The 16,789-nt window shown below is 32.8% G+C and overlaps 1 protein-coding gene across 1 annotated transcript in view; it reads right to left on the reverse strand.

The window, feature by feature from the left end:
* LOC134725741 (leucine-rich repeat serine/threonine-protein kinase 2-like) overlaps positions 1–16,528 on the reverse strand; it is a 95,909-nt gene extending 79,381 nt beyond the window's left edge. Inside the window, exons 1-6 of the mRNA XM_063589796.1 lie at positions 16,502–16,528; positions 13,570–13,817; positions 13,234–13,325; positions 8,892–8,971; positions 7,332–7,420; positions 6,121–6,264 (exon numbers count right to left, since the gene is read on the reverse strand). Of these exons, the coding sequence (XP_063445866.1) occupies positions 6,121–6,264; positions 7,332–7,420; positions 8,892–8,971; positions 13,234–13,325; positions 13,570–13,792 (628 nt within the window). The 5' untranslated portion in view covers positions 13,793–13,817; positions 16,502–16,528. The remainder of the gene's footprint in view (positions 1–6,120; positions 6,265–7,331; positions 7,421–8,891; positions 8,972–13,233; positions 13,326–13,569; positions 13,818–16,501) is intronic.
* Between the last annotated feature and the right edge of the window lie 261 nt (positions 16,529–16,789).

The raw sequence follows: 16,789 nt of genomic DNA on the forward strand, positions 1-16,789 counted from the left end.
TGACTTTAAAGGACAATAACTCCTTAACGGGTCAACTGACCATTTCGGTCATGTTGACTTATTTGTAAATCTAACTTTGCTGAACATTATTGCTGTTTACAGTTTATCTCTATCTATAATAATATTCAAGATAATAACCAAATACAGCAAAATTTCCTCAAAATTACCAATTCAGGGGCAGCAACCCAACAACTGGTTGACCAATTCATCTGAAAATTTCAGGGCAGATAGATCTTGACCTGATAAACATTTTTACCCCATGTCAGATTTTCCTCTAAATGCTTTGGTTTTTGAGTTATAAGCCAAAAACTGCATTTTACCCCTATGTTCTATTTTTAGCCGTGGCGGCCATCTTGGTTGGTTGACCGGGTCATGTCACACATTTTTTAAACTAGATACCCCAATAATGATTGTGGCCAAGTTTGGTTCAATTTGGCCCAGTAGTTTCAGAGGAGAAGATTTTTGCAAAAGTTAACAACGACGCCGGAAGCAAAGTGATGGGAAAAGCTCACTTGGCCCTTTGGGCCAGGTGAGCTAAAAAGGGAATACAATGATGTATCTTCATGTACTTGAAAATGGATCATTTGGAGACAGAATCTTGCTGTACCATGTCTAGATGGCCATTTCCATGATTTCTATAAGGTCTGCCTGCTGAAATCCTTAAAAGGCTGTAGGACTTATTCAAGATGAGAATAGTTTTTGTGATTTGAATATTAACCATATTTTGTACTAGACCTACATATAGAGCTGCATTCTAATTTGCAAACAACAAATTCTGAATGTGTTAATGGTCATCTGCAGTAAGGTCATCAAATCTATCAGTTGTTCAAATCAAATTGTAGATGTACAGATGGGTGCGGTCCTAACCTTGACAAAAGTTAACTTAGAGTTAACTTGTTGACTGCTTTCTAAGTTAACTTGAGAATTTTTAAGCAGTCAAGCAAGTTAACTTCGTCGTTGGTGGACCAGACCTACGGTCTGCTTTTTTAGGACTACTGCAGACCTATCGACAAGTCTGCTCCAGACCAGACCTGTGGACAAGTCTGCTTTTGACCAGTCCTGAGGACAGGTCTGCCTAGACCAGACCTGTGGACAAGTCTGCTTTTGACCAGTCCTGAGGACAGGTCTGCCTCAGACCAGACCTGTGGACAGGTCTGCTCCTGGCCAGACCTGAGGACAGGTCTGCTTTTGACCAGACCTGTGGACAAGTCTGCTATTGACCAGACCTGAGGACAGGTCTGCTTATGACAGATTATTGTTATAGAGTTTTCATATCAGACTTGAGCTTTCAATAAAATATGTAAACAATTCAACATTCGCATTGTTTTTCCACAGATATCATTTATTATTTACTCGCTAGACTCTACTAGATATTATACAAATGCTCTCTTTTATTTGATATACATGTATTCTTATATAAATAAAAATGGCTATACGATTTTATTAGAAGGCGGATAGAAAGGTTATCCAACGCATCGGAACACTATTCTTATATCACGGGATATCGGCAACATTGTCTACGTTACTTCGTTCCCCGTTGTTTACCTGTCCCTTCCTAAATTTTACTTTATGCATAAATTTATACTTGCATGGATATTTCATTGATATTCAACTTGTTTGCATTGGATTTACTATTCTATTTCCCGCAGAATATTCTAACAGAAATTGTACAGTGTCCGTAAGCATACGGTGTGGTAAAACTATCAACAATCTCGTCAAATTCGTCAGATTTATCGAGAGATTTGTCATTGCCGATAATTATATGGGACGTCCTAAAATTATACTCAATGCGCACTTTAATGAAATAGTTGCCACTTGACGTTTAACTATAAACAAAATCATTCAACCGACATAATAGATTCCAAGAAGAGAACCTAGTATAATTTTTTTTTATTAAATCATTGTAAATAGTACAAATGAATTCAGACATGTCAGTGTTGGTACTTTGATGATCTGTATCTGTATCTGTATGTATACGTTGAAGATACCAATTCTGGCTTTTACTCAACGGGAAATGATGTGGCATAATAGTTTTGTTTTACACGTACACCGTCATGAACTCCTATATATATGATGTGACTGTTATTATGAATAAAGAGATGAAATTCTGACATTCTCAATTTATTCAGAATATTTTTTGCATTAATAGTTTTCTAATATTATTGATTACGTGTACATTTAGGGTATTACTAAAATGTGAACAGGAGCGCCAGGAAAAGACATTAAGGCGCTCGGTACAATGGTATGCGGGTATATAGATTTGCAAATAAAAGTGCACATATGATCAGTTTTGGTCAAATAGTTTTGTTTTCCAAGTCAGCATGAGGTATTAAAACTACTGAAATTTTGTTACGTGTCAATATTTTGAATAAAAGGAGGACACACTGGTATCCTAAATTTATGCGAACAAAAATTTGTTGTTATTAAATTGCAATATTGCTGTCCATTGTCATGATTATATTATACATTGATTCCTGACATAAAAAATATGGCTGATTAATACTATGCGGGTATGTCATGGTGTATATAGATTTACAAATTAAAGTGCACATATGGTTAGTTTTGGTAATGCGGTCAAATAATTTTGTTGTACAAGTCAGCTGGAGGTATCAAAACTACTGAAATTTTGTTACGTATCAATATTTTGAATAAAATTAGGACATGCTGGTATCCTAAATTTATGCAAACAAACATTTGTTGTTATTCTATTGCAATATTGCTGTCCATTGTCATGATTGTATTATACATTAAATCCTGACATAAAAAAAAGACTGATTTACTGTCCGGGTATAAAGATTTTCAAATTAAAGTGCACGTATGGTCTGAGTTTTGGTGGATGCAGTCAAATAATTTTGTTGTACAAGTCAGCAGGAGGTATCAAAACTACTGAAATTTTGTTACGTATCAATATTTTGAATAAAATGAGGACATGCTGGTATCCTAAATTTATGTGAACAAAAATTCGTTGTTATAATATTGCAATATTGCTGTCCATTGTCATGATTGTATTATACATTGAATCCTGACATAAAAAACATGGCTGATTTACTATGCAGGTATATAGATTTACAAATTAAAGTGCATATATGGTCAGTTTTGGTGGATGCGGTCAAATAATTTTGTTGTACAAGTCAACTGGAGGCATCAAAACTACTGAAATTTTGTTACGTATCAGTATTTTAAGTAAAAAGAGGACATGCTGGCACCCTTAATTAAGGCGAACAAAAATTTGTTGTTATTATATTGCAATATTGCTGTCCATTGTCATGATTGTATTATACATTGAATCCTGACATTAAAAATATGGCTGATTTACTATGCAGGTATATAGATATACAAATTAAAGTGCATATATGGTCAGTTTTGGTGGATGCGATCAAATAATTTTGTTGTACAAGTCAACTGGAGGCATCAAAACTACTGAAATTTTGTTACGTATCAGTATTTTAAGTAAAAAGAGGACATGCTGGCACCCTTAATTAAGGCGAACAAAAATTTGTTGTTATTATATTGCAATATTGCTGTCCATTGTCATGATTGTATTATACATTGAATCCTGACATTAAAAATAAGGCTGATTTACTATGCTGGTATATAGATTTACAATTTAAAGTTCACATATGGTCAGTTTTTGTAATGTGGTCAAATAATTTTGTTGTACAAGTCAGCTGGAGGTATCAAAACTACTGAAATTTTGTTACGTATCAATATTTTGAATAAAATGAGGACATGCTGGTATCCTAAATTTATGCGAACAAAAATTTTTTGTTATTGTATTGCAATTTTGCTGTCCATTGTCATGATTGTATTATACATTGAATCCTGACATAAAAAATATGGCTGATTTACTATGCATATAGATTTACAAATTAAAGTGCACATATGGTCAGTTTTGGTGGATGCGGTCAAACAATTTTGTTGTACAGGTCAGCTGGAGGTATCAAAACTACTGAAATTTTGTTACGTATCAACATTTTGAATAAAATGAGGACATGCTGGTATCCTAAATTTATGCGAACAAAAATTTGTTGTTATTATATTGCAATATTGCTGTCCATTGTCATGATTGTATTATACATTGAATCCTGACATAAAAAATATGGCTGATTTACTATGCGGGTATATAGATTTACAAATTAAAGTGCATATATGGTCAGTTTTGGTGGACACAGTCAAATAATTCTGTTGTACAAGTCAACTGGAGGCATCAAAACTACTGAAATTTTGTTACGTATCAGTATTCTCAGTAAAAAGAGGACATGCTGGCACCCTTAATTTAGGCGAACAAAAATTTGTTGTTATTATATTGCCATATTGCTGTCCATTGTCATGATTGTTTTATACATTGAATCCTGACATAAAAAAATATGGCTGATTTACTATGCAGGTATATAGATTTACAAATTAAAGTGCACATATGGTCAGTTTTGGTGGATGCGGTCAAACAATTTTGTTGTACAGGTCAGCTGGAGGTATCAAAACTACTGAAATTTTGTTACGTATCAATATTTTGAATAAAATGAGGACATGCTGGTATCCTAAATTTATGCGAACAAAAATTTGTTGTTATTATATTGCAATATTGCTGTCCATTGTCATGATTGTATTATACATTGAATCCTGACATAAAAAATATGGCTGATTTACTATGCAGGTATATAGATTTACAAATTAAAGTGCATATATGGTCAGTTTTGGTGGACACGGTCAAATAATTCTGGTGTACAAGTCAACTGGAGGCATCAAAACTACTGAAATTTTGTTACGTATCAGTATTTTCAGTAAAAAGAGGACATGCTGGCACCCTTAATTTAGACGAACAAAAATTTGTATTCATTATTTAAATGAATTAAACTATTGCTGAATGTGGATGCATAGTTCAAGGATGTATAACTAACAAGGACGTATACACCTAACATCAAATATACTTCTTTTCAAAAATATACATAATATGATTGAATTTGATCTCGGAATATATATATATATATTCAGTGCCTGTTATCATTGTAACCGAGATCGTTTATATATTAGATAAATTGTCAGATCACAGATTAATTTGTGTTACGTTCTGTGCGTACTTATTTTCAAATATTTGTATTTAATCCTGTTCATAAAACGGAAGTATTAATTTTCAAATTACTTTATTTTCGATGTTTATACTACGAAACAAAGATATTATTTTTTTTTTAAATCAACGAAGAGCGGTCCTGGTTACAAGTTAACTTAGTGTTGAGCAGACCAGTCAAAAGTTAACTTGGGAACAGGTCTGGTTTTGATCGGATTTGTCCAAGCAGAAGTTAACTTTGTGGCAGGACCGGTTTCCAAGTTAACTTATGTTAACTTTATGACAGGACCGGTTCCGAAGTTAACTTATGTTAACTTATGACAGGACTGGTTCGAAGTTAACTTATATCAATAGCGGACCTGTTTCCAAGTTAACTTTTTGGCAGACATAAAATCAGTCCTAGGACCAAGTCCGCTTTTCAAGTTAACTAGCTTTTGGTCCTAGGACTGGTCAGAGCAGTCCTACATTCGGTCACAGGTTAACTTTGACCAGTCCAAATGACTGGTTATCAAGTTAACTTGCTGTACAGGTTAGAAGAGCACCCATCTGTAAGTATTGGTATTTGCTTCTCTTAAGTCAAGTATGTACAACTTATGAATAGAATAAGCTTGATTAGCTTAGAATCTCTTTCTGCAGACTGTAACCAACTCTACTGCTGACTATGGAAATCAAGGAGACCAGAGTTGCATTGAAAGTATAATGAATCTTATCATCCTTCCAATCACCTATATCAGTCGCTCTATAATTCACTTATAATGGCTTCAAGATGTGAGCAAACATTATCAGCTACCTCACAATATCTGGGGAGAAGTTATCAGCTATGTCACAATGCCTTAGTAGACTTTATCAAGCTTAGTGATAGAACATTAAACATATTATATCTGGTTTTCTACGTATTTATCTCGTAAAATATCAGCCACTCAACACAATGTGAAGTATTTTATTTGTTCGCTGCGCTCACTTGCTACAAAAGGGTTCATGTTGTGATTTGAGGCTGGAATCAATGTGTAGAAAAAATAAATAATCTATAAATATCAAACAAAAATAGTTTATACCTTCTTCCTCCAACAAAAGTTTTAAAATACTATAGGCTGATCTTTTAATCTCATGGTTGTCATGGTGTGTGTGCAGGCTAGTAAATACTTCATTTGCAATATTTACATTGTATTCATCTAGCATCACTTGGTCTAGAACTTCTTCTGCAATACAAACAAATGTACAATACTAAAAATTTCAGTCACACACACATTTCCTTTTGTAAAATAATTGACTAAAAAACTTATAAAAACAAGAGGCTCTAAAGAGCCTATGTCACTCACTTAGATCTATGTGCATTTCCATCATTGAATAGATTTTGAATTGACTAAAATATAATTCACAACTAAGATCTCTTTTTGTTGATCTTGTGATTATCTTTTCTAGTTTTAGTTTTTCTCTAAATATATATAAGACTCTGCCTAAGCTACAAACAAGGTACATTATGTAAGACATCGTCATTCATAGGTATTAACTTCCTTAGAATTGCACCTACTATTTTAGCTGAGTGGTTTGTAAATCGTTTCCTTGATTATCCTTTTTTTTTGTTTACAGTTTTTATTAATCTTTTGTTGTTTTTAGCCAAAAATGAAAAAAAATGGGTAAAACTGGTCATTAAAGGTCAACAATTTTTCTTTGGTCCAGGAGAGCAAAAAATTAAAGACTGAGCAATTAACACCAACAAAAGTATTGGTTCAGTTGCTGCTCTGTTAGCACAAACTTAATCACTGCATATTCTATGTGAAAATCTAGTGATGGTGCAAATGTTTAATTGATGCAGTTTTATGTGAAGTCGTCAATTGTACACTATTTACCTTTTCCCATCAGTTTTATTGAAGTCGTAAATTGTACACTAGTTACCTTTTCCCATCAGTTTTATGTGAAGTCGTAAATTGTATACTAATTACCTTTACCCATCAGTTTTATGTGAAGTCGTAAATTGTACACTATTTACCTGTTCCCATCAGTTTTATTGAAGTCTTAAATTGTACACTATTTACCTTTTCCCATCAGTTTTATTGAAGTCTTAAATTGTACACTATTTACCTTTTCCCATCAGTTTTATTGAAGTCGTAAATTGTACACTATTTACCTTTTCCCATCAGTTTCATTGAAGTCGTAAATTGTACACTATTTACCTTTTCCCATCAGTTTTATTGAAGTCGTAAATTGTACACTATTTACCTTTTCCCATCAGTTTTATTGAAGTCGTAAATTGTACACTATTTACCTTTTCCCATCAGTTTTTCTAGTAGATTAAGAGCAGATACTTGTAATACCAGATCTGTTTTATTTTCATGTAGCACTTTAACAATATGTCTGAAATTTTACCCAAAAAAAACATAAACTGTTATATTTCAACACATTGCTTTTCCAATTGTTTATACATTATAATTGGCATAGCAATCAACTCTTTTGCATTATATATACAACATAAAGGGTTGGTGTTGCTTGGTTGAAATTTTCTATGTTGTTTTTTTATGTACTGTAGTTTGTGTTTCGTGTACTACTGTTTGTGCTTTGGCCTTTTCTTTTTTTGCCATGGTGTTGTAATTTTTTTTTACTTATGTGTTAGAATGTTCCTTTGGTATCTCGTTAAAAAATATACATTCAGTATGTATGTGCTTGTCCTAAGTCAGGAGCCAGTTATTCAGTGTTTGTCGTTTGTTTATGTGTTACATATTTGTTTTTTCCATTTTTTTGTACATAAATCGGGCCGTTAGTTTTCTTGTTTGAATTGTTTTATATTGTCATTTTTGGGGCCTTTTATAGCTGACTATGCGGTATGGGCTTTGCTCATTGTTGAAGGCAGTACCGTTACCTATATATTTCTGTGTCATTTGGTCTCTTGTAGAAAGTTGTCAAATTGGCTATCATACCACATCTTTTTGTCATTTTCTATATATATGCTACCGTAAATAGTTCATAACTTTCAAATTATTCATATAATTACAAAAGAAAAATAATGTGTCACTAGAGTGTTCTCTTTAAGAACTTGAAGCATCATGGTAATGTGATGCTATATTGCTTGAATGTAATGTTATCTGAAATAATTTGTTTATAGATTGTAATATGGAGGTTTGCATGGAGATTACAGAATAGAAAATAATGGACAAAAAGTGAAGAACAAATGGTAAAAAAAATAAAGAAAAGAAAAATGAGGGACCCCATCCAGACCCTCTGCTATGGATGTGATCAAGTGGCCCGATAAGACAGAACATTTCTTTTAGGCAATCAATTCAAATTAAACAAAATTGCACATGCTCTATCTCAAAAAGATACTATTTTGGGGACAAATAAAATCAAATTTATAGAAAAGTCTACCTATTCTAACTCAAAATATTGACAATTCTATGTTAAGGGGGTCTAAAATTCAGTTATAGCTTCAGACATGCTAATTTTTAACCTTTTTTAACTGGACCCAATCACTAATTAACATAAAGATTCAGCACCCAAATTTTTTTAACATGTAATTTCAACCCCTTATTTAAAAGTTCATGCAAAAAATAACAAGAAATAAATTTGGAAAGTGTATGAAAACAATTTGCAACTTTTACACTGTCCTCACTAGACAACGAAATTCATAAGACAATTAGTCAGATAACTATGTCCTCTGACCAAGCAACGGTATCGAAAAATCACTGTTGACAATGATATGCTATGTGAAATCTGTTGGGTGAACACTGGTCACCTTCCCCAACCCCCATGTCATTTGCATGTAAGTAATAGATATAAATATGCATAAAAGTCTGATGAGTAAATATATGTCATTCTGCAAAATTTGTTTTACCTGTGAGTTTCAAGTGATATCAAACTCATTTGTAAATCTTCATTTTTCTCAAAAAATAAATCTAATAGTTGACACCCAAGCTGAAATAATAAAAAAAATCATGTTTTTTTATTTGATAACATTATTATTTCACATTAAATAAGTAGCTAAATTTCCTTTGGCGTTTGCTTCCTTTTTTACAAAATAAAAACACAGAAGTTTTTAGAGGATAACTATATAGCAACAACAATACAAAACTTACACCGTGATTCAGCTCAAACAATATACTTTTATACTGTTACATTGTAAATCAATTCTTTTTGTTTGGCAAACTAACTTCATGAATAACACATTTATTGAAAACCATTTTTAATACCTCACAAAACATGATTTAAAATTGGTGGTTCAGGCTATAAGGAGTCTAAAATCACTCACTTAGATTCCTTTAGTTAAAAATTTGTAAGGGTTCCGCGGAACCCAGTGTCTTGCCTACTCTTTCTGTTTATCGCAAGCTCAACAAAAATGAGGAAACAAATCAATAAAATATTCCTGTTGATACTATCTTTTGATTGTAAGAAGCTTCTGTCCAAGTTTGGTAAAAATCCAAGATAGTTTATGTAATAAATGTTTAAAAATTTAACTGCACACTGAATGTAATGTTAACTAGCAGAAAACAAAATTTCCTTCTAGATATTAGCTTTTGATCATAAACAAGCTTCTTTCCAAGTTTGGTACAAATCCAAAATAGTATAAGAAAGTTATTCAAATTTTTAAAAGTTAAACAACAGGCACAAAGTGAATGTGTTGTTTCGCAGCAAATCTAAGTCACTTTAAAAGTAAAATACAAAAAAATGGATTTATTTTTTTCAAAATTTCCTTCTAGATATTAGCTTTTGATCATAAACAAGCTTCTGTCCAAGTTTGGTACAAATCCAAAATAGTATAAGAAAGTTATTCAAATTTTTAAAAGTTAAACAACAGGCACAGAGTGAATGTGTTCTTTCGCAGCAAATCTAAGTCACTTTAAAAGTAAAATACAAAAAAATGGATTTATTTTTTTCAAAATTTCCTTCTAGATATTAGCTTTTGATCATAAACAAGCTTCTGTCCAAGTTTGGTACAAATCCAAAATAGTATAAGAAAGTTATTCAAATTTAAAAAAGTTTAACCACAGAGTGAATGTATTGTTTCCTGGCAGAAAATCTAAGTCCATTTAAAAGTAAAATACAGAAAAATGGATTTTTTTTTTACAAAATTTACTTCTGGATACTAGTGAGGTCGTTGATACAAATCAGAATTAAGAAACTGAATGGGTCCATCAATGCCCATGCTACGTCAATCTTTAAAGACCCAAATGTTGCAAAAGACCTATCTGACCTCCATGACAAATATGTTGTTGTCCCCGCTGATAAATCCCCAAATAACATCGTTTTTGTGTGTAAAAGTCATTACATCAACTGCTTGATAAACGAATTAGGTATTGACAATTCACTTGGAAACTCAACATATACCCTCACAACACTTACCAAAGAGGAAATCCTGGATAATCATAGGTCTGTTCTATGTTCCTTTGGAATTTCAACCAAAGATGAAGAACTGGATCTTCCATCACTGTATTGGATACCTAAACTACATAAGTGTCCTTACAAACAACGGTATATTGCTGGGTCTTCCAAGTGCTCCACGAAACCTTTTTCTAAATTATTAACATCTATTTTATCAGCAATCAAAGACGGGCTTCAAAGTTATTGTGAAACTGCCTATTCTAGAGGTGGCGTGAATCAGATGTGGATACTTAAAAATTCCAAAGATCTTTTAGAGTATATACAATCTAACTCTCTTTCATCTTGTAACAGTATTCAAACATTTGACTTTTCCACTCTTTACACAAGTATTCCACATTCCAAACTAAAAGACAAATTGAAAGAGTTGGTATTACTTTGCTTCATAAAAAAGAATGGCCAACGTAGATATAAGTATCTTGTCTTAGGGAGGGATAAATCCTACTTTGTAAAGAATCACTCTGATTCAAACAAAAAATTCTCTGAAACTGATATTATCAAGATGCTTGATTTCTTGATTGACAACATATTTGTTACGTTCGGAGGACGTGTTTTTCAACAGACTGTCAGCATTCCAATGGGAACAAACTGTGCCCCTCTACTTGCCGACTTGTTTCTTTATTATTATGAGGCTGACTTCATGCAGGAACTTCTTAGGAAGAAAGATAAGAAGTGAGCAATATCCTTTGACTCTTCTTTCCGCTATATAGATGGTGTTCTATCACTAAATAATTCAAAATTTGGTGACTATGTTGAACGCATCTATCCCATCGAACTAGATATAAAGGATACTACAGATACAGTTAAGTCGGCCTCATATCTTGACTTACATCTAGAAATTGACAATGAGGGTCGATTGAAAACAAAACTTAACGACAAAAGAGATGATTTCAGCTTTCCAATTGTGAACTTTCCATTTCTAAGTAGCAACATTCCAGCAGCACCTGCATACGGGGTATATATCTCCCAATTGATACGATATTCCCGTGCTTGCATTTCCTATCATGATTTTCTTGATAGAGGGTTGCTGCTTACAAGTAAGCTATTAAACCAAGAGTTCCAAATGGTGAAGTTGAAATCATCCCTTCGTAAATTTTACGGACGCCATCACGAGTTGGTTGACCGTTATGGAATAACCATTTCACAAATGATATCGGATATGTTCCTTACGTCGTAACTACAATCCCCTTCCCTTTCATGAATGTGACCTACCGAATTAGACTATTTACCGGATTTGTAATCACATAAGCAACACGACGGGTGCTACATGTGGAGCAGGATCTGCTTACCCTTCCGGAGCACCTGAGATCACCCCTAGTTTTTGGAGGGGTTCGTGTTGTTTATTCTTTAGTTTTCTATGTTATGTCATGTGTACTATTGTTTTTCTGTTTGTCTTTTTCATTTTTAGCCATGGCGTTTTCAGTTTGTTTCAGATTTATGAGTTTGACTATCCCTTTGGTATCTTCCGTCCCTCTTTTATAATCATAAACAATCTTGTGTCCAAGTTTTGTACCAACCCAGGATAGTTTAAGAAAGTTATTAAAATTTTAAAAACTTAAACCACAGAGTGAATGTTGTATTTCCCAGCAGAAAAACTAAGTCCATTTATAAGTAAAATACGGAAAAAATGGAATTTTATTTTTACAAAATTTACTTCTGGATACTATCTTTTGATCATAAACAAGCTTCTGTCCAAGTTTGGTAGAAATCCAGGATCGTTTGAATAAGTTATTCAAATTTCAAAAACTTCAACCACAGAGTGAATATTTGTGGACGCCGCCGCCACCGACGACGCCGGAATGTAGGATCGCTTAGTCTCGCTTTTTCAACTAAAGTCCAAGGCTCAACAAAAAGTCATAGAACAACAATAACAAGTGGTGACCTGTAGTTGTTAATCATCTACATCAATTGGTATCTGGTGGAAATTTGTCTCATTGGCTGAATTATACCTCGTCTTTTATTGTAAATGGGATGTTAAATGCTGATGTAATCACATTAGAATACAGAACTCTTGACATTTTTCCAATGGGAATCAATGAATGCATCTGGGGGCTATGTTGGTTTTTTTTCGCATGATCAGAATCAAGTAAGTATAGATTGTACAGGTCCTTCTTTAGTTAACATCATGTTTGCCAAAGATATCTGTATAATGACCCACTGTTTTTATAATAGAAGATGACAATACAATTTTCAATACAGTTTCATTAGTAAAGTTTTATGCTCCACCAATTCAGTCTTGTTTGCAAAAAGAGCTTCCAACAACCACATATTTGTTGAGAGAAAACAAAAAGGATAATTTGTAAAAGCCTTAGAGCCAGGTGAGCTAATAAAGCAAATTTCTACCCAACATGCATCAGAAACTACTCCTTTCAGAAAAGTTTAATGCAAAATCTACTCTTTTAATGAATGAACAGCTTAATATGAAATGGGGGCCTCGCTGGCAAAGTGGTCTAAGTGGTTCTACTACTGTAATCACTAGCCAGTCAACACTGAGGTTGTGAGTTCAAACCCCTGCATTGACTCCAATCTAAATTGACTAAGATTGTCAGTTTTCCTATATATCGAAGGTCAGTGGTTTTCTCTGGGCATTCTGGCTTCCTCCACCAATAAAAACTTGCTGCCAGGAAATAGCCCAAAAGTGACACTTAAAAGTGGTGTTTAAACATCAACAATCAATAAAAAAATCATAATATGAAATTACAATCACATGTCAAGTTGTAAAAGACAGTTCTTTTTAGAATGTTTTATTCCTTAAAAGCATGTACACATATTCCAAATAGTTTGTATATATATGAACTCACCACTTGAACAGCTATATCATCAGGTAAAATTTCCATTGCTTTCATCATAACTTTATCTATCTTCTTGGCAACAAGAAAATCTTGGAAGTCATCTTAAATTTTAAAAATAAAATTCTTATTTAACATTTTTGAAATACATGTCCAAAACTAATGGTGTATCCTCATGTCAATCTAAATTAATGAACATGATGAAGGAATGACAGCTAGGTTTCAGATGGTAATGGCCCAACAAAATATTTAAAATAAAAGTCACTTCAATGTGTACCATTAACAATTTAGATAAACTAACTTTAGATTTCAATCATAACATTTTCTGCGAAATCTTTCTGATCTTACCATGATGAAAGTGTTTCTTGATGTTTGAAAAAGCCAAGATGACCAAACCAGGATCTGACCAACTCTGTAATGTATTGATAATAGAATGGCCAAGTTTAAACAGGTTTTCTTCATTTTTTCCATAATTAATCGGTACAATTTCAAAGTCATCTAAAAAGTCAGGTGATGCTGGACTAGTGATGATTTCACGGTTTGCAAAATGGTTGGGAAACAAGTGTTCCATGGTTTCCTCATATTCTTTGATTATTCTGAAAAGTGAAAGTAGAAATACATAAAACACTGTGGACTCTTAAGAACTTTTATCATATATTTAGTAGTAAATACAGTAGTTTTTACTATTTGATAAATTGCCTGCTGTTTAATCCATATTGTGCAACTTTAATGCCCACCCTTTATCATACCCTTTATCACACCCCTACTCAATTTTTAAATTTTTATATAAAGTCCGTTTTAATTGATGCAAGCTTCTCAAGAAATATTTTTCCTCAAAATGGGGCCTAAATGAACCGTCATTTGGGCTTGACACAATTTATTGAATGACGTCATTGTTTGGCATGTGACGTCAAGTTTCATTTTTTTCTGGCACATGAAATGCTACTATAAAAAAGAACTCAATGAAATACCATACAAAACACACAAAAAAAACACACAAAATATTCTAAAACAACAGCACACAAATTGTAAGGTTACCCAGGTGCTTTGGATGAGTAATTAAGCAGTTCTTTTAAAGCTTTTCATACAAGACAAAATTAGAACTGAAGGTATAAACCCAGGTGCTAGGGATCAAACAGCAGTTCATATATACTCTCCTGTTGAATTATATGATAAAGCATATAAAACATGGCAAAATCTGTATCACATGCTGTATCACCCTCGACCAATATCGGCCCTCAGACTGATATTGGTATCTTGGGATGATACAGTATATGATACGGATTTTACCATGTATTATTCTCTATTTATCATATACTTAGATTAAACAACATATAGTTTTTACTGTATGATAATAGCATTAATTAAATGTAAATTCCATATTTTTTTCGAATTGGTGCTTAGCAGGTTGATATGAAAAGTTTATCACATGCTTAGATGTATCTCATGCCTTTCCGTAACGTTATCGCATGGCATTCCAGTGATACTCAGCAAATTCCGGAAAATGCACCTCAATGCAACGTTTTCAGTGAAAAACATTACAAAGTGGTGTACAAAACAATTATTTGGATACTGGAAAGTAAATTGTGTAAAATAATTTAAAAAAAAAAATTAAAAAAAATTATTAAATAAATGCATTTTTTTAAAAGTTTCAAACATAATTAAGAAAGTTATTTTAAAAAGATGACTTATTCAAACAGTGTTATTGTTGATTCGTCCATATTGAAATGTTTTTCTTCTCTGTTGAGGCATATGATAGAAATGTTTCATATAAAATGTACTAAATTTTGGGTCCGACGTTAGTGAACTTTTCACTCTATGAACTTCCATTTGGGAACCACGTAAAAGGATCAATATATGAATCTGTTTATTTTCTCCATTGTTGAAGAATATGATAAAAAGATCATAACATGTCATTTTTCATATAGCATGTATGCCAGGCTGCTCTTGGGCTGATATTGAACCTAGGGCTGATAATACATGCGATATGAAAAGTGCCATGTAATGATCTGATATTACATGTATCACTATTTTGTGCATTTTTCCTTTGAAAATAATCTATAATTTAACTATTTAATATTATTTGGAAGCAGCTTTTTAAATATAATTTTTGGGTGAATTTAAGTTTGGCAGGAATTGGTCTTTCAATAGACTTTTTTGGAATATTCATTCATTAGAATATTTTTGTTAAAAGTGGAAGTCATATTGATGACAGATAGGTCATGAAGGACAAGGTTATATTGGATCCATTCATCTTAAAAGAGATTATAACATGATAAATGTGGTATTTAACCAAATTTCAGTAGCAGTAATTAGTTTTTGATTGACACAATTTGAGTAGGAGTAGTTTCCCCTTTTGTCTCTGTGTTGGAGGTCAACCTGCACACAATTCCTCCATAAACACGATTCATCTTGTTAGACTTCATTTACATTACAAGAAGATATTTTCTGAAAACCATGTCAATATTTTACCTTAGACAATTTTTTTATGGTTCACAATCATTAATAGTAACAGAAACAATTAATACCAAAATTTTTAATTTTTAAAAAATAAAAGGGGGGGGGGGCAATTTCAGGGGGCAAACGGGGATGAAAATTTACTAATTTTTTAATTGGTGCCTATTAAAACATTTAAACCTGTTGCATTTGGTGCAGAAGACCATACTTTGACCTATAATTGTTTACTTTTACAAATTTAGACTTGGATGAGAGTTGTCTCATTGGCACTCATAACACATCTTCTCATATCTTTAAATGCGTATCTGTATATTTGCCTGTAACAAGAATTTTAAGACGGTGCCACATATGCACAACATAGTGACATCATCGTTTTCAGACACATTATCATCAGCATGAGGATGGCGTACTGAATGACAAAGAAGAAGGTGATGTTTTTCTACTGGCTGAAAGTCATGACAGTGCCAGAAGGCGATGTTCTTCAATTGACTGAAAGTCATGGCAGTGCCAGTGAGTAGTAATTATAAAATGATAAAAGAAAAATCATAAATGACATGTTATATTTTTAACTTAGGGACTGACCATTTACATCCAAAAAGGGAGAGGCATATATGTTACTCAATCTGGTTCCTGTAATTAAGATCAGAAAGAAAAAAATACAATAGAGCTTATTTTGTAATATGTTTGTCAATTTGCCGAATCAAAATAAAGTTTTACTCATGTCACCTATAAAGATATATAAATTTAAAATTATTTTCATGCGCGCACTCCAAAAATGTCATTTTGTGGCATGATAGTCAATCAGTTGACGGTGGCCACTTACTGAAAGATGAAGAAGAATGTCAAATTTGGACTTGTAACTTATAGCCGCTGCTGTAACTAATTATGGAACATGCAATAGCAGCATCTCCCAGACCCCTATCAAAATCTTTTTGACAAAATAGGAACTCGAGGCGCCGGGGATAGAAACTACCAAATAGTGCTTGCAATTACATAATTTATCTATAATTGAGAAAGGAAATCAATGAGGAATATGTCAAAGCGACAACAACCCGACCATAGAGCAGACAACAGCTGAAGGCCACCAATGGGTCTTCAATGTAGCGAGAAA

This window comes from Mytilus trossulus, chromosome 1, assembly GCF_036588685.1.
Source record: "Mytilus trossulus isolate FHL-02 chromosome 1, PNRI_Mtr1.1.1.hap1, whole genome shotgun sequence".
NCBI lineage: Eukaryota > Metazoa > Mollusca > Bivalvia > Mytilida > Mytilidae > Mytilus > Mytilus trossulus.